Raw genomic sequence first — 26,845 nt, 5'->3', positions numbered from 1 at the left:
GTAGCACAAACAGACAACTGACTGAGCAATGATAAGTAGAGCTACCCGAGGCCGATACTCAAGCAGAAGAAAATTAAAAGTTGTTGTTTTTGTGGCTCAAAAAATTAAAGAAAGTATGTTTAATAATTCAACAAGACCCGCACCTTCAACACATGTACATTCAAATTTTGGAACAGGCTCAACATTGCTGCTGTTCAATAGTTTTTATCCGTTTGAAAAAGTCATTTTACGGCTTTAATGTTTCCAGCTGATAAGGAGAATGAGTGCGTTTCAAATGTGCGTCCAAAGGCTTTAAACATCTGCTTTGTCTGTAACGACAGTATCAAACTACAGAGCATTGTTTTTACTAAAATTCAACATTTTCCGATGAAAATTTGGCTACTTTTTTTTTTCTTTACTGTAACACGCACCTCAATGCCATTTTTAGGATATTCTTGGTGATCACATTTTTTTCATATTTATGCTTTTGGCACTGAGGGTATCTAATACGCATGTTGTCACTGTGTTTGTACTACCAGCTGTGAGGGCTCTGCTTTTGCTTTGAGCAGTCTGTTTTTATTTTGTCTCGTGAGTGTGTGTGTTTTTCAAACGAGATCCAAACGAGGCAGGCAGGGGTTGGACCAGCTGCACAGGGCTGGTGAAGCAGAGAGTGTCGGGGGGGAGATGTGCAACAGAAGCAGAGGGAACATTTTACAAGATGATAAATGGCAGATTTAGATGATTAAGAATTTGTTGACAAGATTAAAAGACACGTCCGTCAGAGTTCAACAACATTACAGTTTGATTAAATAAAAAAGTTTTTAGACTACACAAGGTTCATTTTCTCCTCTGATAGTAATCATATTAAACATGTCAAGAAAGAAAGAGTATAAAGAAAAATAGTAAATGTGTGTCTAATTAAACTCTTCCTGTGAGCCTTACATCATCCTTTAATATGTTTGGTGTTACAAACTTGAAGAAGCACGGAAAAGATCATCAGACATTAATCTAATCAGTTTGCAGCCTTCATTCATATTGAAAAGTTGAAATCTTCCCTGCTAGACCCAAGTGCAGCGTTTAACACCGTCGGCCAGAACATTTTATTACAGCTATTATTAAATGGAGAGTCCTCTTCACACACTGAGGTTAATTATGAAGCTCCACAGGCTTCTGTGCAAAGACCAGTTCTGTTTACATTATACGTGCTTTAGAAGACATAGCATACCACAGGTCAGCTCAGCAACATTTCGACTTTGGCTTGTTTTTTCTGGTTAACGTTAATTACGTAATTTAGAATTAAAGTTTAGCATTTAGGATGGCCGTGGCGAGTAACTCAAGTGCTGTAAACATTTCATGAAACCTCATCAAAAGTTATCTGAGTTGGAAGGGTGGCTGTTAATAAGCCATTCTTAAGGAAGGAGAACAGAGAAAAATAAGGCTGAGGTGTGCCAAATTACACAAGAAATTGACTGGAAAAAGAAATCAGCTGTAATATGTCTTATGGAGTAATGAATCCAAATTTGAAATATGCATGGAAGAGGTCCGAAGAGAGATACAACAGTGAATGTCTATAGCCGTCTTTAACACAGCGTGGATACTCTACCGTGCTTTGAGGCTGGATTTCAGCCAGTGTTGTTGGAGCTCTTATCCAAATTAATCAAATTATGAATGTAGAAAAGTTCCACCAGATTTTGATCGACCATGTAATACCACGTAGTGTCTGATTGGCTTCAACTTCATTTTTCAGTACGACAATGATCGCAAACATACTGCCAATGTAGTCAAAGTATGCCTGGATGAAACAACGCATCAGTCATGGATTGATCTCTCCAGGGTTCGAACCTCAAGATAATCGAAGCAGTGTGGGATCATCTTGACAGAAAACAAAACAAAAGGCAGCCAGCATCCAAAGAAGAGTCTCGGATGTCTTTCAAGAAGCCTGCAGAACTAAGAAATTACAAGAAAGCTTACCTATTAGAGTTTAAGCTGTGTTGAAGAATGAAAGGCAGCTTTAACTGGACAAAAGGGGAAAAAAATCCCACATTGACAGCTAACTCAAGAGACAAAAAGCATTAGAACTCAAGTCATTACCTTACTTAAGGATAAATAAGTTAATTAATTACATTAATGCATAAGCAGAAAATAACCTACAGTAACTGCTTTGCGATATGGAAGTGCAAAAGACAACTGAAAGGGAGGATAGTTTCTATATATGTGGTTTCTATTAAGGGACAGAGGAACGATAAGAAACGATAAGAAATCAAGGACAAGGAGTGTGGTGTAGATAAGTGAGGAAATCCGATCATTACTACAAATTTAGTTGAAATTTAAATATTTTAACTATGGTGCCTCCTGTGAGGGCTGTCTGTTTTCCACATTCTGCAACGGTAAAATACGACTTAGAGGCGGATATTTGTTTTACTTTATGGGCAACAGTTGTTCTTGCTGTTGACAAAACTCGCCTCATGGTTGACTCTGAGAAAAAAACTCTTTCCCACAGAGGGGAATAAACTTATTCGAATATGAGCTTTTTTCCACTAAGACTTGTTTTATGGGGAGATGTACGAAATTATTTACCGGGTTACAAGCAATGATAATATCGGATGTTGACTCCTCAGCGTCATCATTTTCTATCTATTGAGAAAACCCATTGTAAAAGTAATGAAGAAAAAAACTCTTCCGCCGTCTCACTCCTCCTTGACCCGCGGTGTGTGTGTGTGTGTGTGTGTGTGTGTGTGTGTGTGTGCGCGCGCGCAGTCGGGAAAGTTGGAGGTACCAAATTTCCTTTTTTTTTTTTTTTTTTTGATTGCCTTCTTGCGAACGCCGTCTGTTTTCCACATTCTGCAACGGTAAAATACGACTTTGAGGCGGATATTTGTTTTACCAAATGGACAATTGCTGTTGACAAAACTCGCCTCATGGTTGACTCTTTTCCACAGAGGGGGGGTGCTTTAATAAACTTATTCGAAAATGAGCTTTTTTCCACTAAGACTTATTTTATTGGGAGATGTACGAAATTATTTACCGGGTTACAAGCAATGATAATATCGGCTGTTGACTCCTCAGCGTCATCATTTTCTATCTATTGAGAAAACCTATTGTAAAAGTATTGAAGAAAAAAACTCTTCCGCCGTCTCACTCCTCCTTGGCTCGCGGTGGGTGTGTGTGTGTGTGTGTGTGTGTGTGTGTGTGTGTGTGTGTGTGTGTGTGTGTGTGTGTGTGTGAAACAAGATCGCCTGTCACGGCAATTATGGTTTGTTTTTCAGTCTCTCAAAAGGAAAAGTAGTATTCACTAAGGAATATTTATTCGTTTTTTACACATATAGGGTAGGCAGCCTGTAGGTTACAAGCGGATAGAAAGTTCTTCTTTTCATCACAAGCTATGGTGTATCTTAAAGGTTTTTTTTACTGCGTCTGTATTATAGGAAAATAAAATACTATTGAAATCTCTACAGGAAGTCACTCTTTATTCCCATTACAAACGCCGGTGCAGCTTAAGAAAGTAAAATTGCACCCGCTATTGTAAAAAACAGAGAAAATTGTCATAATATCGAAACAGAATTCAAACTATGAGTTTGCAGAAAACTAACTGCCGCTCTGTCTCTCTATACAGCACAGAATCAGCTGCTGCATCACCGCTGTGCTTCAGGAACCATACCCCTCCCCTCATGTTTATGGAACATGACGCATCAGGTCTGAAAATGACTAGACACTTCCGGAGTATTTCCGGTAGGGTCATAAGGTCCGGATCGAGGCCTTCCATAGTAAATATGCTGTATTTGAATATGTCATATTCAAAGCCTTCTTCTTTGGGAGAGCAGATCTCATCGGACACAGGAACGCTGCTGGGCTGCAGAAGGAAATCCATCTTGCGTCTGTGCCTTAGAAATTGTGACGGACTCCACCTCTCTGCTTTTTTATTCTCCTCCCCCGCTGCACTCCCTCCCTCTAAAAACTTTTTTTTCCCAACAACAGATGGCGCGCTTCCGGAGGTTTCCCCCCTCCCTTCTCCGGATGCAATTCGTCACGCTCATTACACACTTCCGGGGGGGAGGGGGGAGGTCAAAAGGTCGTGATTAGGGCCATCAATCACTTCGGATTAAATTTTGTCATAAGCTGTATGGGAGTATCTCTCTGATGTTCCTATACTTTGGGTCATACCACTACGGTTTGCTGTCATGGAAAGCTATCCGTCTTTAACATTAAATGGTTGGAATATTTAAAATTGTTTAAAAAAAGGAAAGAACCAAACCAACAAAACTAGCCTACTATGGCTAACTGGGTTAAACATTAGTTGCTTCAAAATCCAGCAGTGTTTTAGTCATTCATCATGTTTAATGTTAAGATAAGTTTTCAGTGTCTTCATGCTGTTGTGTTATCTCCTTGACAGGGTGGGGTAAATTTGCTCGTTTGACTCGTGCACTAACCAGCAGTCGAGGAGTTCTTCAGCAGCTTGCCCCAGCTGTCCATAAAGGAGAGAATGTTCATAAACATTCACGCCTGGCAGAGGTAACACCATTTCCCCTACAGTAAGGTCTTTTTTCTCCCTAATGAAAAAACAAACAAACAAAAAAAAAACACTGGGATGGGGTACTGCAAGGGTTGAGGAGGTGATTATGAGAATGTGTGCCAGGCACAGTAGCAGGAGGGCAGGCCACACAAAGGACACACATTAATACAGAAAACCAAACAGGGAACCCAGGAGTAAAAAGAGTTGTAGAAACATCTTTTGTCACACATCAGCCAAGATAGAGGATTATGAGCTCATTTTGTGTGTGTGTGTGTGTGTGTGTGTGTGTGTGTGTGTGTGTGTGTGTGTGTGTGTGTGTGTGTGTGTGTGTGTGTGTGTGTGTGTGTGTGTTTTGCAGGTTCTCCAGCTGGGTTCAGATATCTTGCCTCAGTACAAACAGGAAACCCCAAAGACACCACCACACATCATTCTCCACTACTGCCTTTTCAAGACCACGTGGGACTGGGTTATCCTCATCCTGACATTCTACACTGCTATCATGGTGCCCTACAATGTCTCGTTTAAGACCAAGCAGAACAATGTCACCTGGCTGGTGGTGGACAGCATTGTGGATGTCATCTTCCTCGTGGACATTGTCCTCAATTTCCACACTACGTTTGTTGGTCCAGCTGGAGAGGTTATCTCTGATCCCAAACTAATTCGCATGAACTATGTCAAAACCTGGTTTGTCATCGACCTCTTGTCCTGCTTGCCTTATGATGTTATCAACGCTTTTGAGAATGTGGATGAGGTTTGTAGGGATTTTTATTATAATTTATTTAAGATGAATGCTATGTTTTTACATCCTCTTTGTTCAGTCATGAGGTTGCAGTCATGATTGAACACTGGGTTCCTGTCACAGACCAGATTTAAAACTAATCAGTGTGTAGTACCTAAGATGAGCAGACTTAATAAGCTGTTCAGTGCAACTGAGTCTCTTGGAATTTGGGGATATTTTAGGGACATATGTTGATGATGTTTTAGATTGAAAATAACTACTGTGTTTAATTATCAATGAATCTATTATTCAGCTCCATTCAAATCCAAAGGCATTTGGTTGATTAAGACTTTCCATAATCATAACAGTATTAAATGATTATAAGTGATTTGTAACCTTTAGCAATTCAAATCACATTTGTTGAGAATGAGCTCTTGTTATGCAAATCTTTGAAACCAAAAAAATATAATTGGCTGATTTATGTCATGTTTGGGTTTGACCAGCAAATAGAACTCTTTAGAATTTGAATATTCTTTGGGTTAAGACTGGAAGTATTTAGCCTAGTCTAATTTTTGATTGAGGGAGAAACTGGAGTTTCTAGAGAAGACACGTGAAAGCACAGTGTATACAAAGCAAGATGTAATGTATTATCTTTATAACAAGTTTCCTATGTTATGCACAGGCCCTTAAACTTCAGCTTGTAGAATCAAAGCTCAAACATAGAGGTGGAAGTGTGATGATTTGGGTGTCCCTTGACTAAAAGAGATATGACAGAATTTTGCTGAGAAAACGCCTATGGGAGCAGCTATATTTTGACTTTTCGTAGAACAGAGTGCCGGCTTCCAACTCATATTCTTTTATTTGTGTTTTCTTTCAGCATTAATGTGAGAGTGCAGCTACAATGGATTTTTCATCTCAGAGACTCACTTTATTTTTTACTTCATGTGTTTTTAAGTCTTTGCAAACTGGCCTGAATTTTAATTTACTCAAGCAGTTTGCTACGAACCCAATTCCACAGAGGACTTGGGCTTATTTAATGCATAGTAACTTCTCAACAGAAAATATACATATAAAATGTAACAGTTATAAACTTCCAGTTTAACATAGGCTTACACACAGCTAACAAGTTGGTTACTCTTTTGAGACCTGCATATATGTGTCTTTCAGAAAGACATCAATGTTAAATACTATAGTTTAAATAATCTTTGGTAGTGAGGAACTAGTTTCTGTAATGCATCAAATTTCTGTGTGTCTATTTTTGATTTTTTGATAGCCAACTCTTCCTACACAGTCAGGAGTTGCGCATCCGAACTTGGCACATAAGTCCATTATAGGCCCTTGAAGACTCTGAAGACCATGTCACATATTATCTTGTCATTGTCCTGCATAAACTGTTCATGATGAGTCTGAGTATGCAGAGGGTCCCGCTGCTGTGGAAGACATCATGCCTCATTCCTGTCATTGCGTTGTTGACAATTGACAGGCAAGCGGGCTAACAGTTCCAAGGAATTCCCATCCTTACTTCTTATTCCCTTAGGTGGATTGGGCATGCAACCTTTTTCCTGCTCAGAACCATGGCCCCTATATTGGAGGAGTTAATTCTAATTCTTCACACGACATTGTAGAGGCATGTCAACCAAGGCAGCCCTACATCATCCAGGGCCATCTGGAAGTCAGGGTCTATTGCATCCACCCCAGGGGCCCTGCCACCAAGGAGTTAACAGCCTCAGTAACTTCGGCCCCACTGATAGGGAAGTCATCCCTGTCATTCCCACCCATATAGAAAAGAAATAGTAAAAACTTACATGATTTACTCATGAAAGTGGCCACTTTCTCATTACTTTCATATATTGTTTTAGTAAGTATCCAAAACATACAAGTTTCATTATATAATTTTTCACTCTTGTATGCTTTTCATACAAGTTTCACACAAGACAGATACAAACTTTATAAGATTTATATATATCTTTTCCATATGGGCAAACTTACCGTCTGAAATTTTAGTTCCGCACATCAAATAATTTTCAAGAAAATTTCGTTAAATCTGTGTATATTTGTCATTTTCAAAACCTGGATCACTTGAATCTCAAATCATCAGGTTTTTGGGGATGAATCTTCTAAAGGTGGGTTGGTTCCAAAGTGTGGGTAATCTTGACAGAGATAAAAGACAAACATAGAAAAGGCTGAAGGAACAGAATAGGAGCACACAGCTGGATTAACCTAAGGATATAAAAAACAGAAACTCAAAACTTTAGACTTGAAATAACAATATCAAAGGAAATTTTACCAGGTGTAGGGAAAAAATAAACATAGACATATAAACATTAGGAAATGGCTGACAGCTCAATTCCAACAATACATAATCCTCTTTCAAATAAATAAAACTCTATAAAGAACCAAAAACCCCAAAACTCATAACATAGACAGCCCCAACAGCAAGTGTGCCAGAAGTGTAAAAGGGTCAAAAAGCTATTATCCTATAAGGATCACCTTAGCCTTCATTCGCATCCACTCAAAGTCATCTACTGAGCATAAATATTTACTATATTGAAGAAGAAAGATGTGTAAAAGTATTGTGAGCTTACCTGGGAAAAGTGACGAGACAGAAATCTCAAATATGAACAGGAATTCATAAATACTGATGTATCACCCTGTTTCAGAAAATCATTTCTTCTGTTGACATTTGGGCATTTATTGAAGAGGAACAATGCACAGAACTCTATAAGCCTCAGCCTTAGGTAAGGTAAATAAATAAAAAAAATGGCAGTGGTGCCACTATCGAAACTTTGGGGCATTACTGGAGATTGACAATTCATCTCTTCTTCCACAACATCGCAGGATAAAATACTGTCCTTACTCAAGAGTACACTTTAGCTAACTTTCAGAAGAGTTGATTCTGTTAATCTGGACATAGTACTTTCAGTGTTTCCTTACTTATCCAAGCGACTTCTTCGGTTTTAGCTGAATGCAAGTTTCCCCAACCTTATAGAGAGTACATTTGTATGATTACTGAAACTAGCACCACTGATGGGCTGTGAGGTCAGTTTCTTGATTATTAATATGCACATTGTCATGATTATTAATCAACAACCACTGATCATGACATGCCGTGAGTACCATTCACAGAGAGTTGGGGAATGGCTGCAATCTCAGCATTGCAATATAGTAAAAGATGTAACGTCCTCAATTCAGAGATAGTCTTTCCCCACTTCACGTAAATGGTCTCCTTGACTCCTTGCTCAAATTACTGTTCCTCCCTGTCCAGGATGCGTGTATCCTCATCTTGGAGTATACATGCATATGTATAAAGTTCCCCATTCGCACCTGTGGGCGGTTAATCCTTCAAGCTCAGGTCCTCTACCAGAGGCCTGGGAGCTTGAGGGTCCTGCGCAGTATCTTAGTTGTTCCTAGGACTGCGCTCTTCTGGACAGAGATCTCCGGGACAGAGATCGCCGATGTTGTTCCCGGGATCTGCTGGAGCCACTCGCCTAGCTTGGGAGTCACTGCACCTAGTGCTCCGATTACCACTGGGACCACCGTTACCTTCACCCTCCACATCCTCGCGAGCTCTTCTCTGAGCCCTTGGTATTTCTCGAGCTTCTCGTGTTCCTTCTTCCTGATGTTGCTGTCATTCGGAACCACTACATCGATCACTACGGCCGTCTTCTTCTGTTTGTCTACCACCACTATGTCTGCTTAGTTAGCCACCACCATTTTGTCTGTCTGTATCTGGAAGTCCCACAGGATCTTAGCTTGGTCATTCTTCATCACCCTTGGGAGCATCTCCCATTTTGACCTCGGGAGTTCCAGGTTGCTCAAGAAATGCTCTTTGCTCTTTTAAAGGGAGAGTACCTAGCCACTGGTACAGATATGTAGATGAAACCTGGGTCAAAATCAAAACACGAGAAGTGGAATCCTTCATTGCTCACATTAACGTTGTGGATAAAAACATCAAGTTCACCAGGGAAGACACAAAGGATAACTGTTTGCCTTTTCTGGACTGAAGAGAATGGAACCCTCAACATTGAAGTTTACCGGAAGCCCACACACACACGGACCAGTGCCTCCTCTTTGACTCCCACCACCCCCTGGAACACAAACTTGGAATAATCAGGACCCTACATCACCGGGCAGAGAATGTTCCCTCTAAGCCTGAAGGGAAAAAGAAGGAGCACACACATGTAAAGGAAGCGCTTAAAACATGCGGCTATCCTAGATGGGCTTTCATCAAGTCAGCAAAGAGGCACAGAAAAGAAGATCAGACACTAGGGAAGATAAGAAAGAAAAACGCAACAATATTGTCATCCCCTATGTAGCCGATGTATCTGAAACACTAAGAAGAGTCTTCTCCAAGCACGACATCCCAGTGTACTTCAGACCCCGTAACACACTCAGACAAAAACTGGTTAATCCCAAAGACAAAATTCCTAAACACAAGCTGTACAGTGTAGCGAGGAATGCCCAGACCTCTACATTGGAGAGACCAAACAGCTACTTCATAAACGCATGGCACAACACAGAAGAGACACCTCCATGGGACAAGACTCGGCGGTCCATCTGCATCTAAAGGACAAGAGTCAGTCTTTTGAGGATGCCAATGTACACATATTTCGGACAGAGAAGACAGATGGTTTGAAAGAGGATTAAAAGAAGCCATTTATGTCCACTGTGAGCGAATGTCTTTGAGCAGTGGTTTACGGTGGTTTACGACACCATCTATAATTTTGAGATCCCTTCCCAAACGCCTTAATGCCCGTTCTGAGATCCCTTCCCAAACGCCTTAATGCCCTCTCCTGGGCCTCTAACCTCAGGAAATCACATGATAGGGTGGGGCTAGGTTTCACAACGAGCTCACCCAAAACCTTGGCTGATTATGACCTACACCCAGCTTCTCAGATGAGAGGTGAAACGTCTTCAAGCAACCTAAAGAAGTCCGAGAACGGTCATTGTAGTCTACGATGACAGAGAACCTGCACAGACAGGTAGGTGTACAGTTTCGCTAAACCAAAAAGACTATCATGAGAAAATTTTGTCACTGCTTAGTGACGAAAGTACATATGAGTCCCTGAAACGAAACCACGGAAGTGACTACAGGAGGAGGGTGATAGACCATCTGAAGCAGTTAGAACAGGACAATGCTATTGACCGGACCTCATACCACAGGCTATACCCAGAGGAATCTACACCAAGTCTGTATGGTTTACCGAAGATACATAAATAGGATGCACCTTTAAGACCGATTGTCTGTATGATCAACTTGGTTATGTCTGTGAAGGTTCTCAGTCATCCAGGTCATCGTAGTCAAAGGAGCTTGCAAAGAAAAGCGTCTGGACTTCTTTAAGTTGCTTGAAGACGTTTCGCCTCTCATCCGAGAAGCTTCTTCAGTTCTAAGGTCAAATGGTGGGGAGTACCAGATTTAAACCTAGTGGGAGTGGTCTTCAAGCAACTTAAAGAAGTCCAGACGCTTTTCTTTGAAAGCTCCTTTGATCAACTTGGTTACCTATAACATCTCTTATTTTCTGGCTTTGGTCCTCAACCCGCTGGTAGGCAGCTCTGAACACCACATTCAGAACCCCTTGGATTTTGTTGAGAAGGTGAGAGATGTCATTATGGAGGCACATGAAACCATGGTCTCGTACGATGTTACATCTCTCTTCACTTGCATCCCAGTCACGGAAGGGAGGTAGTTCGTAAGAGATTACAGGATGATCCCAACCTCAGCAACAGGACCACTCTCCGCATTGAAAAAGTCTGTTTGTTTTTGGAACTGTGTCTTCATTCCACCTATTTCACATACAAGGGTCAGTTCTACAGGCAGAAACATGGGTGTGCCTTGGGTTTCCCAGTTTCACCCATCATGGCAAATTTTGTACATGGAAGAAGTGAAAAAGAGGTCTTTATTTTGTCTACCTTGGAACACCACAAAGTCATTGGTTCAGGTATGTGGATGACACTTGGGTGAAAATCAGGACGTACCACAATTCACGGATCACATTAACTCGGTGGACAGACACATCAAATTCACCAGGGAGGATATGAAAAGTGGCAGGTTTGCCTTCTTAGACAGTGAGATCTCCATCAGTAATGGGGGACATCTAAAAGTCGATGTGTACCGGAAACCTACGCATATGGATTAGTATTTAAGGTTTGACTCTCATCATCCACTGGAGCATAAATTGGGTGTCATCAGGATGCTACAACACAGAGCAAACACCATCCCCACAGACACAGCGGGCAGAGAAGCAGAAGAACATCACATCAAGAAGGCCCTGAGTGAATATGGTTATCCCAGCTGGACATTTGTCAAAGCTGGGAAGGCTCCTAAAGAAAGCTCCAGCCGATCCAGGAGATAAGGATAACCGCTGACGAAGCAAAAACCTGTAGTGATCCCATACGTGTCAGGAGCATCGGAACAGTTGAGACATATTTTTTCTAAACACCGTGTCTCTGTGGGTTTCAAACCTCAAAAAATGCTGCGCCAAAAATTGGTCCACCCCAAGGATCAGGTCCCCCGACACAAACAGAGTAACATAGTGTACGCTGTTAAGTGCCAGGAGGATTGCCAGGATTTATACATTTGGGAAACCAAACAACCTCTGGCGAACCGAATGGCACAACACAGAAGAGTTACCTTGTCAGGCCAGGACTCTGCAGTCTATTTACACCTACAGGCCAGTGGACACTCTTTCAATGATGAGGATGTACACATCCTGGACAGGAAGGAACGCTGGTTTGAGCGCGGAATCAAGGAGGACATTTACGTGAAAAGGGAATCGAGGAGGGGGCTTCTGTAAGCCATCTTACAGTGCTGTGATTGCAGCCATTCCCCAACTCTCTGTGAATGGTATTCATGGCCATTGATCAGTGGTCTTTGATCAGTGGTTGTTGATCAGTGGTCATGAGAATTTGCATAATCACGATGAAGGAACTGACCTAAGTGCAGTCGAAAAAACCCTCAAGTGCTATCATGAAAGTGGCTCACATGAGGACCGCCCCAGGAAAGGAAGACCAACAGTCACCTCTGCTGCTGAGGATAAATTCATCTGAGTTACCAGCCTCAAAAATTGCTAGTCAAGAGTACCTCAGATTAGAGTTCCAGTAGCAGACACATCTCTACATCAACTGTTCAGGGGAGGCCAAGAAACACAAGGAATGTACATTAGACCAGTGGAAATCTGTGCTTTGGTCTAATGAGTCCAAATTTGAGATGTTTGCAACCATGCATATGGAGACCATCTCCTCACACAAAGACACTGTGTCTTTGTGTGAAGGGATGGTCTCTATTTGCATGGTTTCCATCATGAAGCATGGAGGAGGAGGTGTGATGGTGTGGTCAAACTGTTGGGGATTTATTCAAAAATGAAGGCACAATGAGTCAGCATGGCTAACCCAGCATCCTGCAGAGATGTGCTATCCCATCTGGTGTACGTTTAGTTGAACCATCATTTATTTTTCAACAGGACAATGACCCCAAACACACCTCCAGGATGGGTAAGGGCTATTTGACTATTTGACCAAGAAGGAGAGTGAGGGAGTGCTGCTCTAGATGGCCTGGCTTCCACAGTCACCTAAACTAAACCCAATCGAGATGCTTGGGATGAGATCGATTGAGGAGTGAAAACTATTTCAGGTGACTACATCATGAAGCTCAATGAGAGAATGCCAAGAGTGTGCAAAGGAGTAATCAAAGCAAAGGGTGGCTATTTTGAAGAATCTAAATCCTAAAACATTAGAATTTATGTTATGAGTTACTTCATAGTTTTTTATTTGCTACACAATTCCACACGTGTTTATTCATAGTTTTGATGCCTTCAGTGAGAAGCTGCAATTTAAATAGTCATGAAAATAAAGAAAAACCATTAAATGAAATTAATTAAATTGACTGGTAGTGTATATTTACCTTTTAGTTAAAATATACTAAAAGGCAAAAAAATGCATATATATAAAATTCCCCTCTTGCCCCTGCTGGCAAACTTTATCCTTCAAGCTCAGGTCCTCTGCCAGAGGCGTGGGAGCTTGAGGGACCTCCACAGTATCTTATCTGTTCCTAGGACTGTGCTGTTCTGCATAGAGATCTTGGATGCTGTTCCAGGGATCTGCTGGAGACACTCCCTTAGTTTGGGAGTCACTGCACTAGGGATGGGTATCGTTTAGGTTTTATCCGATACCGGTGCCAAATCGGTACTTTTGAAACGGTGCCGGTGCTCAAACGGTGCTCAAACCGGTGCTTAAAGAATGGAGAACACAAAATTGGTCCAAAAACCTCTCATGTTCAGCTGTTTTTTGTAAAAAGATAACAATGTTAGCCTTTTCTGCAGCTATGGGGCATATATGGTATCACTCTTGGCTGGAAGCAGTGCTTAAACAATGGAAAAAACACAAACTTTGTCCAAAAACCTTTCATGTTTAACTGTTTTCCACTTTTTCTTTGGTCATTTTAGCCTTTTTGGCCAGGGTGAAGGGAGTATCTGCCATCAAACAAGAAGACAGCTGCATGTAGCTATGATGATGTTTGCTAGTTCACCTTACATGCATTAATGTAATAACGTGGTTAGCCTACTCAACGTAAATTACACATGAACAACATTTAGCTACTCACGCAGAGAAGAACGGCTGCTGCTGCCATCATCATCCGTCATCATTTCTGCTACACTGGCAGGGCTAGGGGCCAGGACTCTCCTCTTCGTGTTTTTGGGGGATGTTGCATAACAGGCAACCCACCCGCAGTAGATGCGCTCGGTGTGAGGTCTCGCAGCAAGCTATCAAATACGGTGCATTTCTGGGCTTTTAAAAAAAACGCTATGCGTCGCCAGGTGTTTCATCGGATTTGAGGTGTTACCTCCTTTGACAGTATCACAGTATCAGCTTAAAGCACTTGTTGCTGCTGAGTTTGCATATTTTGCTGTGAAGTACAGCCAGACTTTTGACCGCTTCGCCTTGGACATTTTTAATCTGTAGCTCTGCTCTAAAAGAACGTACGTACCTGGGCACGCCTACTATCCTCGGAAACGTAAAGTGATTGGCTAGAAGTGTATCACAGCTCAGGAAAAAAAAGCACCGAAATAAAGCACCGAAATGTGCGCTGCTTTTCGGTCTGGTTACTACCGTTTATGTCAGAACCGGTGCCATCATGGCACCGGACACCGGTACCCATCCCTACACTGCACTAAGAGCATTGATTACCACTAGGTATTGCCTTCACCTTTCACATCTACTCAAGCTCTTCTCTCAGCACCTTTAGTTCTCTAGCTCCTCATGTTCCTTCTTCCTGTCCCATTTTGACCTCTGCTGTTATGTGCTGGGCTGTCTCAGGGGCACTTTACACTGCCTCCATCTGGGGTCTTGCCTTTCATGGTATGATCTTGTGCCACTTCCTCTATCTGCCAGGGGTACTATGCAGGGGCCTGATGATTTTTCTCTTTGCTCATCTTCTTTCTCAGGTTTCTGTTGCCTGCTGTATTCACTAAGCACACAGTCTGTTGTGGCCATCTTCCTGATGGATGTTTGTTGTGTCATCCTGGAAAGTGGTTCTGACACTCACCAGTCCTCAGTCTTCCTTGTTCTGCTGGGTGTACAGTCTCAGCATGCTGGATTTGGGGTGAAACCCTCCATGCATGGTCAAGGAGGGTTTTATGTTTCCTTTATGTTTCCTACCATTTGTTTTGTTTTGTTTTTTGGCAAAAAAGAATAAAACCTTACTCTTCTGGATGTCCTTCCTTATGTCAAGATCTGGTTTGGTACAGTTGCCAGTGCTCCTAGGTGTTGCCCACTTCTTGAGTGGTAAGAAAATAGAATAGCTTAGTGAAAAGGGAAGTCTGGGTTTCAAAAAAGAAAAGAGAGACACGTGGAAATTACACTCATAGCAAGTCAATATGAAAGAAACTGCTCGACTTCCCTAGTATTAGTTACCTTACTTCATTTCTAATGGAAAATAATGTTTTGGGTTTTTTTAGCCGACATGTAATCGGTGCAGGCAGACCCTTTGAACATGTTATATTTATATTCATATTTTTTCTACACACAATTTATTTTGTGATAATAGTATATTATCACTACAACCCACATAACCAGAGTGTTTTTGGAGAAGTGTGTATTGCTTTGGATATATTTTGCACACTGTCGATGACTAATGCAGGTGAAGAGAGCTTTCATTAAGCTAAATCAGATTAAAACCCAATCTTTGCACAGTGTTATATTTTTAGGGCCACCGTGATTTGCAACATTAAACTAATATTAAATTGGGCTAATATTTTTTTCATGGGGCCCCAAATCCCTGGTGGCACCCCTGAGTACTCTTCCCCATTCCACACTCTTTAAGATTATGTTAAGCAGCCTGGTCAAAAGGTCCACGGCCTGCTCTTCTACACATCTCCATACCTCCATAGGCATGTCATCTGGACTGACTGTCTTTATCTTTTTGTGGCTATTTCAACAACATCTTTACCCCTCTATTCATCTTGACCTTTAGTAGACCTGGCTGGATTTTTACAGTGTCACATGAGCTCCTCGATTGTTTCTATTTTGTAATGATACTGATTGTAAAATACTTTAACAGTGCTGTTGCTTATGAATTAGCACAATTTGTGCAGCTAATATTTTTTTATTAGAAGCTGCAGTGTTCAGTACATCAACATAACAACAAGTTGACTTGTTTTTTCATTTAGTCTTTTACCTTATTGGGTAGTATAACTGATTTCATTTTAATCTAAACAATTTTGACAATAAAAAGAATAGAATCAACATTTTACACTGTAATGGATTTGTTGGTGAAATTAAACACTGACTTATCATTTTTGTTTTGGCCAGCCTATTACAGAATGAAGTATCACAGACTGAAGAAAAAGAAAGAAAATCCATCCATCCACCCATCCATCCATCCATCCATCCACCCATCCATCCACCCATCCATCCATCCATCCATCCATCCATCCATCCATCCATCCATTTTCTTCAGCTAATCCAGGGCCAGGTTGCAGGGCCAGCCTAAGCAGAGAAGCCCTGGACTCCCTCTCCTGGGTACCTCCTCTAGCTTGTCAAAGGATTTCCTAGGCCAGCCAAGAAAAATAATCTCTCCAGTGTTTCCTGTGTCTGCCCCGTAGCCTCATTCAATGCCCAGAACACCTCACCCAGGAGGCGCCCAGGAGGCATTCTTGTCAGATGCCTGAACTTCCTCACTGGCTCCTTTCCTACTCTGAGCCCCACCCGAATGGCTGAACTCCTCACCCTATCTCTTAGGGAGAGGCCAGGTAAATCTTGAGAGAAAGTTCATTTCCACCACTTGTATCCGCAATCTCATTCTTTTGGTCACTACCCAAAGCTCGTGACGATAGGTGAGGGTAGGGACATAGATCAACCGGTAAACTGAGAGCCTCGCTTTTATACTCAGCTCTCAATTCCCCACGACGAACCGGTACAAGGCATCACTGCTGCTGCAGCACCAATCTGTCTGTCAATCTCCTGCTTACTTCTCCCATCACTCATGAACAAGACCCTAAGATACTTAAACTCCTCAACTTGGGGCAGGAACACATCCCTGCATTTAAGTCGGCACTCCACCCTTTTCTGACTTTTGGAGGTGCTGATTCTCATTGCCGCTACTTCACACTCGGAGCTGCTGGCTGTCACTTGATGAAGCCAATAGAACCACATCATCTGCAAAAAGCAGAGATCAGATTCTTAGACCACCCAAGTATAAGCCTTCCCCCACTTGGCTGCGCCTAGAAATTCTGTCCATAAAAATTCTGAACAGAAAAGGGCAGCCCTGGTGGAGTCCAACACCCAATGAGTCCAACTTATTGCTGGCTACGCAGACCAAGCTCTTTTAGCAGTTGTATAAGGATCGAATGGCCCATAGCAATGGGCCAAACACCCCATACTCCCGAAGCACCTCCCACAGGACAGTCTGAGGGGTACAGTCAAATGCCTTCTCCATGTCCTTAAAATACATGTAGACTTGTTGGGCAAACTCCCAGGCGTCCTCAAGAAACCTGAAGAAGGTAAAGAGCTGGTCTAGTGTTCCATGACTGGGACAAGAACCACATTGTTCCTCCTGTACCGTGGTTGGACTAACGGACGGACTCCAGCACCTTGGCATAGACTTTCCCAGGGAGGCTGAGGAGTGTGATCCCCCCATAGTTGGAGCACACCTTCCGGTCTCCCTTATTTGAAGATGGGAACCACACCCCTGGTTTGCCAATCCAGAGGTACCACCCCTGATCTCAATGCAAGATTGTAGAGGCATGAAAGAAAAACAAATTCAACTAAACTAAAATAAATGGGATTCAACAATGGGATTCAATACTGTTGCCATCATGTTCTGTGTCAGACCATATCATCACAATTGGTTTGGTGTCATGTACTGAAATTATAGATTAGAATTAGATTAGAATGTTGGATTAACAGTCTTACAAAATAAAAATAACAAAAAATAAAGCAAACATGGCAGTTCAGCTTCTTATTAACATGTATTGTCATCAATAAATAATTATTTCTATGATAACCAGAAAACAGAACTTATCATTTAACAATAATTTTAATGAATTATGTCAAGGACATGGGGGGAAAAAACAAACAAATGATTTGTTGGTATTCCTAGAAATGAGGGGGGGTAAGTTGGTGAACAAAGAGATCTATTGATCCGTTCTCTTCCACTTATCCTTATTAGGGTCGCAAGGTGGCTGTAGCCTATCTCAGCTACCATAGCGAGGTACACTCTGAACAGGTGACCAACCTGATGCAGGACTAACACAAGCTTGCAATAAATTTTGCAAAGCTATTTGTGATGGCAAGAGGACAAACTCTTCTAATGTTGGTGGCCTAAAAACTTTTTAAACTGTAATTTGGACTGTACAAGAAATATAAAATAAACTTATGATAAAAATAAAACACCTCAAACTGCCCAAACTAATGTCATGCCAAGGAAGAAGCCTCAAAACTTTATACATAGCAATTATATAAGTTAAGCAAGTTCTTTCTGCACACAAATGTTTATATTATACAACAACAGTGGGAACATGTCTGTCTGAAATATGTTATTGGTATCAAATTCAAAATATGCTTATATTAAAAATGAAACTGCTGACACTCCAGATAATAGACTGTGATTTTCTTTATATCCTTTCCTATGTTTGAATTTCATTAAGCAGTGGCTTATAGGATTCACAGAAAATGATATGCAACTGATCTGATCCAGCAAGACCACTCCTCAAGTCAGCAAAGCAATTATATGACAAATTGCGATGTCTGGATTGTCATAATATACATTTGATTCGTGAAATTAGATTAAATAAAACACCTGTGGATGACAGCAGTTTATATAATAATTTGAAGACAAATCAAAGAAAACAAATGAAGGAAGAGCAAGAAAACAGCTTGTAATGAAGTGAATTTTCAGGTCAACCATTTCCAAAAAAAAGCATCAATGAAAGTCTCCACTCAGTTTCCACTCAACACAAAGAGAGGCCCCAATATAAATACGTAACACTGAGTGGAATAACAGTTAAAAGTGTTTTATTACATGAGAAATTACAATCGAGATTGATGCAGGCTAAAAGATGCAATGGACAGCAAAAACAAAGACATCAATATTTCACAGTTTGTTTTTATTGATAAAATCTGTTTCCTTTTGTTTGAAATCTGGTTCAAGTTTACACTCATTCAACAAGATCTTCACATAACAAGATACGTGACTGACATGTCACATACTGATTAGATGATGATGTGATCCTGCATAATTATAGGTTACATGGTAAAAATAACAATAATAGCAAAGTTATTATAAGCACACAGTTTGTGTGAACTGATGCCAGCATGTTTGATGGAAAAGGCCCCTTAGATTCCCATGATGAGCTGAATGTTTGAAACAAGAAAAATCTTTCATAAAATTAATTGTTTCTGTACTCTTCTTTCACCTTTTTTCTCTTTATTTGTCCCCCTCCCTCCTACGGTGTCATATTTTCTCTTATCTGCTTTATCTCTTCTTTCACTTGCAGGGAATCAGCAGCCTTTTTAGCTCTCTCAAAGTGGTACGTCTGCTGCGTTTGGGTCGAGTTGCCAGAAAGCTGGATCATTACATTGAGTATGGCGCTGCTGTGCTGGTTTTGCTGGTTTGTGTGTTTGGCCTGGCAGCCCACTGGCTGGCCTGTATCTGGTACAGCATCGGATACTATGAGGTGATTGATGAGAACACCAACACTGTGAGGATGGACAGCTGGTTGTACCTGTTAGGAGAGACAGTTGGGACGCCATACAGATTCAATGCCTCGAGCTCAGGCATCTGGGAGGGCGGGCCCGGTAAAGACTCAGCCTACATCACTTCGTTGTACTTTACCATGACCAGTCTGACCAGTATTGGCTTTGGAAACATAGCACCAAACACAGATGGAGAGAAGATCTTTGCTGTAGCCATGATGATGATTGGATGTGAGTCCTTGTCATTTCCTTTCAACTTATTTCTCTGTGCCAAATATGCAAAACATTTCTGCCTTCCAGTTGTTTTTTGAGTTTATCAAGGTACTTGGCAGGAAAATTGCTGAACTTACCAGTTTTTCTGTGGATTTGACTCTCTCAGTGTCTTTTTTCCCCCTTATGACACCAGACAGACTCCATGATGCTGAGACCAGGTCTCTTTCTATAGTCTCCAGATTATCTCTTGCACTCTCTTTGTACTGCTCGTAAATCATTTCTTCCTGTCAAAACAACTTATTTTAGTTCTTTATGACTCTGACTGGATTGTCAAACATCTCCCCATTGATATTAAGGCAGTGTCAGCAATCTGTAAAGTCTTAGTCTAGGCTTTGCCATGTTTAACCAACCTAACGTTACAGTATACAACCTGGTAAATCCTGGAATATCTGTAGTTATACTGTACACCCGAAAAGTAAGGAGCTAAAGCATGCTCTTTAAGCTCTAGTCAGCTGCTACCAGAGAGGCCTTTCACAACATACAGCCTTTGTTACCGTCATTGTTAATATAAGCAAAAGCTTCTCACAACACTGTCAAAATGAAACATCCAGAGAGAGAGGATATTATGATTCATAGCTCTGTCAGTCAACCTACACGTGAATAATATTTTAATGATCAAATATCCTGTCCTATTCTTATGTGTGTTTGGTTTATATTAATGTATATAAATGCAGGACTAGGTAAACTTAAACCACAGGACTGTGTGCAATGTCTGTGTTTTTAAGTTCAGGTTTAGTTTATAGATAATTGTCCTGTTAGACCTCCAACTGTCTTTCGAAGCAAAATTAATGTAACATCCTGTGTTCTCCAACTTGAGTGTATTTAAATATTTATAGAAAATATATAAATTTAAATATAGAAAACTATTCATCTCCATCTAGTTTAGTGTACTAGAAATACCACTGACAATACCACTGTCTTTTTTTCTTGCGGAATTGCTGACCCCTCCCAGAAACTATTGTTAGGCTTCCATTGCATTTGCTCTTGGTATTCAGACTCTCCAGAAGATACATTTCTTTTTCTTTTTCCCACCAACAATATCATAAAATGTTCTGTTCCCATTCCTACTCTGCAGAAGATAAATCTTTCTATTCTAATGTCTTTGTCTTTGCACTATAAATAACAGTCTATTTTATGTAACTGCTGAAAGTAAAGGCAAGCAGACAGTTTCATGTTTTCCAGAGCAGAGAGGACATCTGCACGTAAAAGCTTTTCCTCACTGAGCTGAAGAATGAGGAGCTGTAGGGTTGACAATTTGTCTCCTTGATCGGAAGCTCCTGTCACCTTGTGTCATATCAGAATCTACAGTCTGTTAGCCTAGATCAGCTTCACACACCTAATGTTGCAGAAAAGGTAATCAAATGAAATAGGTGTCTAAAGCTTCGCTTGCAAATTGAAAATAATGAAAATATCTGATTTGTGATGGCATTGTTAGGCAGCAAACCTCAGAAATTAGGCCCCAGAGTGTTTAATGAAAATCCATTTCTAACCCAGTTTTAGTTGCTGTTTTTGAGTGTGCAGTGATTTATGTGGCTGTGAGAGCTTGTCCCTTTGAAACTCTTGTAAAGACGCTGTACTGAGACTATATTGAAGCTACCAAGCAGTCTGGTCTGGGTAGACCATTTGGTTTCCTATTAGAATTCACAAGGAACGAAAGGAATGAAAGCTGTAATTAGCACACCTTTCTTGTCCACAAAGTGGCTGAAAGCCTCTGGAGAATCAGTTTGGGTCATTAGGAATACGAGTGAGAGAGTTATAATGCTAACTGCAATATCAGGTTGGAATCTGCAGGAAAGACAAAAATAGATGGTTAATTTCCTTTCCAGAACATTCTACATCTGTGATATCTACATCAGAGATGCTGGACTGAAATCTGTTCATCACTTCTGTGATAATACCAAGAGATTCACCATTTTATGTAGCCTAAGGAGCTTGGAAAGAACCTCATCATGAAATTTCTTTAAGTTTCTTGAGGACATTTCATCTCTCAACCAAGAATCTTCTTTAGCTCTAAAACCAAATGGTGGTACAGAGTACAGTAGTTACAGAATAATAGTTTGCCATTTTTGCAGTGCACATTGAGGAGAATGGAAACCTTAACACTGAAGTTTACCCGAAGCCCACAGACACAGACCAGTACCTACTCTTTGACTCCCACTACCTTGTGGAACACAAATTTGCAGTAATAAGGACCCTGCAACACTGGGTAGAAAACGCTCCCTCTAAGCCAGAAGGGAAAGAAAAGGAACACACACATCTAAAGAAAACTGTTAAACCCAACTGGGCCTTCATCAAATCAGCAAAGATGCACAGGAGAGAAGGTCTGACACCAACTTTGGGCAAACAGAATGACAAACGGAACAACACTGTCATTCTTTGTTTATCAGGTTTATCAGAGAAACTCAAGAGAATTTTATTCACGCATGACATCCCAGTGTACTTCAGACCCAGCAACACCCTCAGACAAAAACTGGTTAATCCCAAGGAGAAAACTCCCAAACGCAAGCTAAACAAAATAGCTGCATAGCATACAAACAAAATAGTGTATGCTATGCAGTACGGTGAGGCTCGGACATACACTGGAGAAAAGAAACAGCCACTCAGTAAACCCATGGCACAACATAGAAGAGCCACTTCAACAAGACAAAATTCAGCTGTCTATCTGCATCTAAAGGATAAGAAGAAGAAGATAGATGGCTTAAAAGAGGAGTGCAAGAAGCCATCTACAGTGGTGTGAACAAGTGTTTGTCCCCTTCATGATTTCCCAAATTTGTTTTTGGTATATTTACCACACTTAAATGTTTGAGATCATCAAACAGATTTAAGTATTTCACAAAGATAAACACAAAATTCAGTGAATGAAGATGTTATTATTAAAGGGGGGGGGGGGGGGACAAACCTACATGGCCCAATGTGAAAAACACACATGCATTCATACTGATAAATGTATGTGCAAAAGTTTTGAGCCATCTCCATTTCTATGTATTTTGCTAGAAAAATGGTAAATAGGTCCAGCAATTTCTTGAAACATGGAAAAGCATACATCAAAATACAGTATGTTTGACATAATCAAAAACGTTTCCTAATGAACTTGAAAGTCAATTCTAGATTTGTATCCTTTATTCTTTATTCCTTCATAGCCTTAACTTTCTTTCTCTCTTTCGCTTTCATGTAATTTTTTGAAACAATCTTTGGGAAAAAGGTAATTCCAAAGCTGTTCTTTGGTGGTTGAATGCCTTTACTTGTTTTCTGTCAAAATGATCCCTTCAATAATGTTGAAGCCTGAGCTCCGTGGAGTCACTGCGTGACCAATATCATTCCATTTTGTGTTTCTCTATCCAAATTTTACTGCACTGGCAGTGTGTTTCGGATCTTTGTCATATTGAAAAATTAAGCCACTGCATTTATAATCCCCAGCACCACTTGCTGAAATGCAGCCCCATCCATAACAGCGCATTCACTATATTAGATTGGTGTAGACACTCAATCTTGTACATCTCTCCTGATGTCCTCTGTAAATATTAACAATGAACCAAAAATTTCTAATTTGTATTAATCACTCCATAACTTGTTGCCACTGATTTTCAGTCCATCTTTTCTGTATTGTGACATAGCCTAGCTTTTTCTCCCTATTTCAATTCTTTAAGAAATGTTTCTTGATAGTCACTTAGGTCTTTGTTGAATTTTTGTCTTTCAGATACTGCTCATTTGCTGCTTTAGGTCTGACTTTTGTTCTTTCATTTACAATTTGTGTAGTTTCCTCAAATTTATTGAGGACAAACTGTGCACCATGCAAAAATATGGCAAGTTTTCAACTAATAGTGTTCCTATCCAGGGGGGTCTCAGTGGCTGTAGGTAGCTTATGTGACGGAACAAAATGTGCTCCTTTGGAAAACCAATGACACCCACCAGAAATGATGTTTTAATAGCGAAGTTGTTCAACTCACACCTGGGTGACCCAATGGAGGGCAGCTCCATGGGTAGATCGTGGTACATATTGAAGATTGGGTAGACCTGTGCCAGGGTCTGGTTCCTCTCTGAGAGTGAGACGGATGGTGCCTTCAATTTCCCTGCAGCAGCGTTCTGCCATATGGATCAGTTCTCTGACACAGCTGCTCCCATACCAGGATGTGATGTGATGGAGGATGCTCTCCACAGTGCCTGTATAGAAAGTCCTGAGGATCCCTGGAGAGACCCTGAACTTCCTCAGTTGTCGGAGATGATACAGGCACTGCCTAGCCTTTTTGGATTAGACCTGAATGTGGGCAGACCATGCCAGGTCTGAGGAGATCCACTTTATCCATGTAGGCCGCCCAACACCACTGTGCTATCAGCAAACTTCACAATGGTATTGGAGCCATGGGTGGCCACCAGAGATGGGCTACGCGTTACTGTAATCTGATTCCTTTTTTTGAGTAACGTGTAAAGTAAGGGATTACTATTGCAGAAAAGGTAATTAGATTACTGTTACTTTCCCGTAAGCACGGTGCGTTACTGCGTTACTAAAACCATGATTTTTTTGCGAGAGTGTCTCATGTCAATGACGTAAGCGAGTGCGACATTCGTGGCGACAGCTGTGTGCAGATCAAAAATGGATAATATAACGAGTGCGGGAGAGAGTATGAGCGTGCAGCGTTTAAAGCGTGGAAGTACTGACCTTACTTTGAGTTTGATTCTGTAAAAAGTGATAAAAACATTAGCGTCCGCTGCTCACTGCGTGGGAAGAAAACTTCTTTTTACAGCGAAAAAAACCCTAAATGTCTGAGTAAGCACCGACAGTACGCTGCCACAGCAATGTGTAATTCACAGAGAAACTGCCGTATCCTTCCACTGACCGCTGCGGCACACCTGCACCAGGGCAAACCTCCGCCTACCCCACTCCTGCTTTACAGGTGAAAATAGAGCAACAGGACCGCTGAGTCTTTGATTTTATTTATTTTCTGCTGTGTTTTACGTGCATCTATTTGATAGAGTGAGTGTAAACACAAAAAACTATTTTATTTTATATGCTGGAAAATGCAGAAATTAGGTTTAAATGTTAAACAAATAAAACAAGTTTAAAAAGAGACTTTTTCATTTGATTACATTTTATATGATGGATTATGCAGTAAAAGTAGAATTGGACTAAAAGATCTATTGCTTTATTACCTATTTAGGGGATAAATCATGTTTTAAAAAGTAAATAAGTAACTAAGTAACTGATTACTTTTGTAAATAAGTAATCAGTAAAGTAACGGGATTACTTTTTGGGAAGTAATCAGTAATTAGTTGATGATTACTTTTTTCAAGTAACTTGACCAACACTGGTGGCCACACAGTCTGAAGTATAGAGGGAGTAAAGCACTGGCGACAGTACACACCCCTGTGGCGCTCCCGTGCTGATGGTGATGCTGTTCGAGATGCACCTGCCCACCCTCACCACCTGAGTTCTGCCAGTGAGGAAGTCCAACACCCATGCACACAGATGACTGTTGAGTCCTAGATCCTTTAGCTTAGTGAACAGTCTACTGGGCACTCTTGTGTTAAACGCTGAACTGTAATCAAAAAACAGCAGTCTCACATAGTTACTCTGTTTCTTGTCCACGTGGCTAAGGGTGGTGTGCAGGACATGGGCGATGGCATCCTCTGTGGATCTGTTGGGTCAGTAGGCGAACTGGAGCGGATCTGTGGTGTTTGGGATGGAGGAAGAGATAATGTTCTTGAACAGCGTCTCGCACACCTCCGTAACCACTGAAGTCAGTGCAACTGGCCGGTAGTCATTCTGGCATGAGGGCTTGTTGTTCTTGGGCAAAGGGATGATTGTGGATTTCTTGAAGCATGCGGGGAACACAGACTTAGCCAGGGATTCATGGGAAAGTACCACACTTACATTTTTCGGCTTTAACATGAAGACGGTTTTCAAGCAAGCATTGTAAAACAGAGCCCACACAGAGATTTTACGACCTATGTGGGGATTGTGTTTCTCTAACTATGGGAAACCTAGAATGATAGAGCGTCTAGTAACCTGAATGTGGAAAAGGTGAGTGGTTCAAGGGAATCAGAATCGGAGAAACTTAGGGAAATTAAGTTGTCATATCAGCATGTTTACAACAAACAACAAGCACTCATATAATAGGAGTGTAGAAACAGAGTTATGATAGATATATATTAAGATAAATAGATAAATATAGAGATATAGGTATAAACATAAATATACATATAAATATAAAAAGACAAATATGTGTGAAAATATGTCATGGTGTACAAAAGTGACCAGGGTGCATTGAGGTGTGATTAATGCTGTTCCACATGTGTGGATCTGATCCACGTAGATAAATTAAAGATTCCGATAGCAGTGGGAAGGAACGACCTCCTGTAACATTCCCTCAGGCAGCAAGGTTGAAGGAACATGTTGCTGAAACTGCTCTTCAGATTGTCCAGTGTGTTATGGAGTGGGTGGGAGTCATTGTCCATGATTGCCAGCACTCTTCCCAGCATTTTGTTACTGATCACCACCTCCAGGGTGGCAACAGACTAGCAACAGACTCAGCCTTCCTGATGACTTTGTTCAGTCTTTTTGTGTCCTTCTCTTTGATGCCCGCACCTCAGCACACCCCAGCAAAGAAGATGGTGCTCCCAACAACAGACTGATAAAACGTATAGAGCAGCTTGCCGCATAAGGATCTGAGCCTTCATAGGAAGTAAAATCAGCTCAAACCCTTTTTGTAGGCAGCTTCTGTGTTGGCAGACGACTCCAGCTTGTGATCCAGATGAACTCCCAGATACTTGTAGGATGTGACTATTTCGACGTCAGTCTCACCAATGCAGGATCTGTTTCTTCAGAAGTCCTCCATCAGCTCCTTTGTTTTGGCCACATTCATCTGCAGGTGGCTCACCTCACACCACCTCACGATTGATCAGTCCTCTGTACTTCTCTTCCCTTCCCATGCCCACACTTCCAATAATGGCCGTGTCATCAGAGAATTTCTGGAGGAGACAAGTGTCTGTGATGTACTTGAAGTCGGCCCTATAGATGGTGAAGAGGAAAGGGGACAGAACAGTTCCCCGGAGTGCTCCAATATTGCTGTTCAGACTCTCTGACACACAGCTCTGCAGTCTCACAAACTGTGGTCTGCCTGTCAGGTAGTCGCTGATCCACTGGACCAGTGGAGCCTCTACCTGCATGTCCTCCAACT

General features: G+C 41.2%; 1 protein-coding gene across 3 annotated transcripts in view; it reads left to right on the top strand.

Moving 5' to 3' along the window:
- Window positions 1–26,845, top strand: part of LOC146629980 (voltage-gated delayed rectifier potassium channel KCNH1-like) — a 107,345-nt gene that overhangs the window by 27,872 nt on the left and 52,628 nt on the right. For all 3 annotated transcript variants that reach the window (XM_085355520.1, XM_085355519.1, XM_085355518.1), the window contains exons 5-7: window positions 4,370–4,488; window positions 4,848–5,240; window positions 19,199–19,628. In XM_085355520.1, the coding sequence (XP_085211646.1) occupies window positions 4,370–4,488; window positions 4,848–5,240; window positions 19,199–19,628 (942 nt within the window). The remainder of the gene's footprint in view (window positions 1–4,369; window positions 4,489–4,847; window positions 5,241–19,198; window positions 19,629–26,845) is intronic.

This window comes from Diplotaxodon limnothrissa, linkage group LG6 (genome assembly GCF_057381915.1).
Source record: "Diplotaxodon limnothrissa isolate DT_005_m linkage group LG6, D_limnothrissa_male_GT1.1, whole genome shotgun sequence".
Taxonomy (NCBI): domain Eukaryota; kingdom Metazoa; phylum Chordata; class Actinopteri; order Cichliformes; family Cichlidae; genus Diplotaxodon; species Diplotaxodon limnothrissa.
The sequence above is the reverse complement of the archived record's forward strand: the minus strand, read 5'-3'. Positions and strand labels throughout refer to the sequence as shown.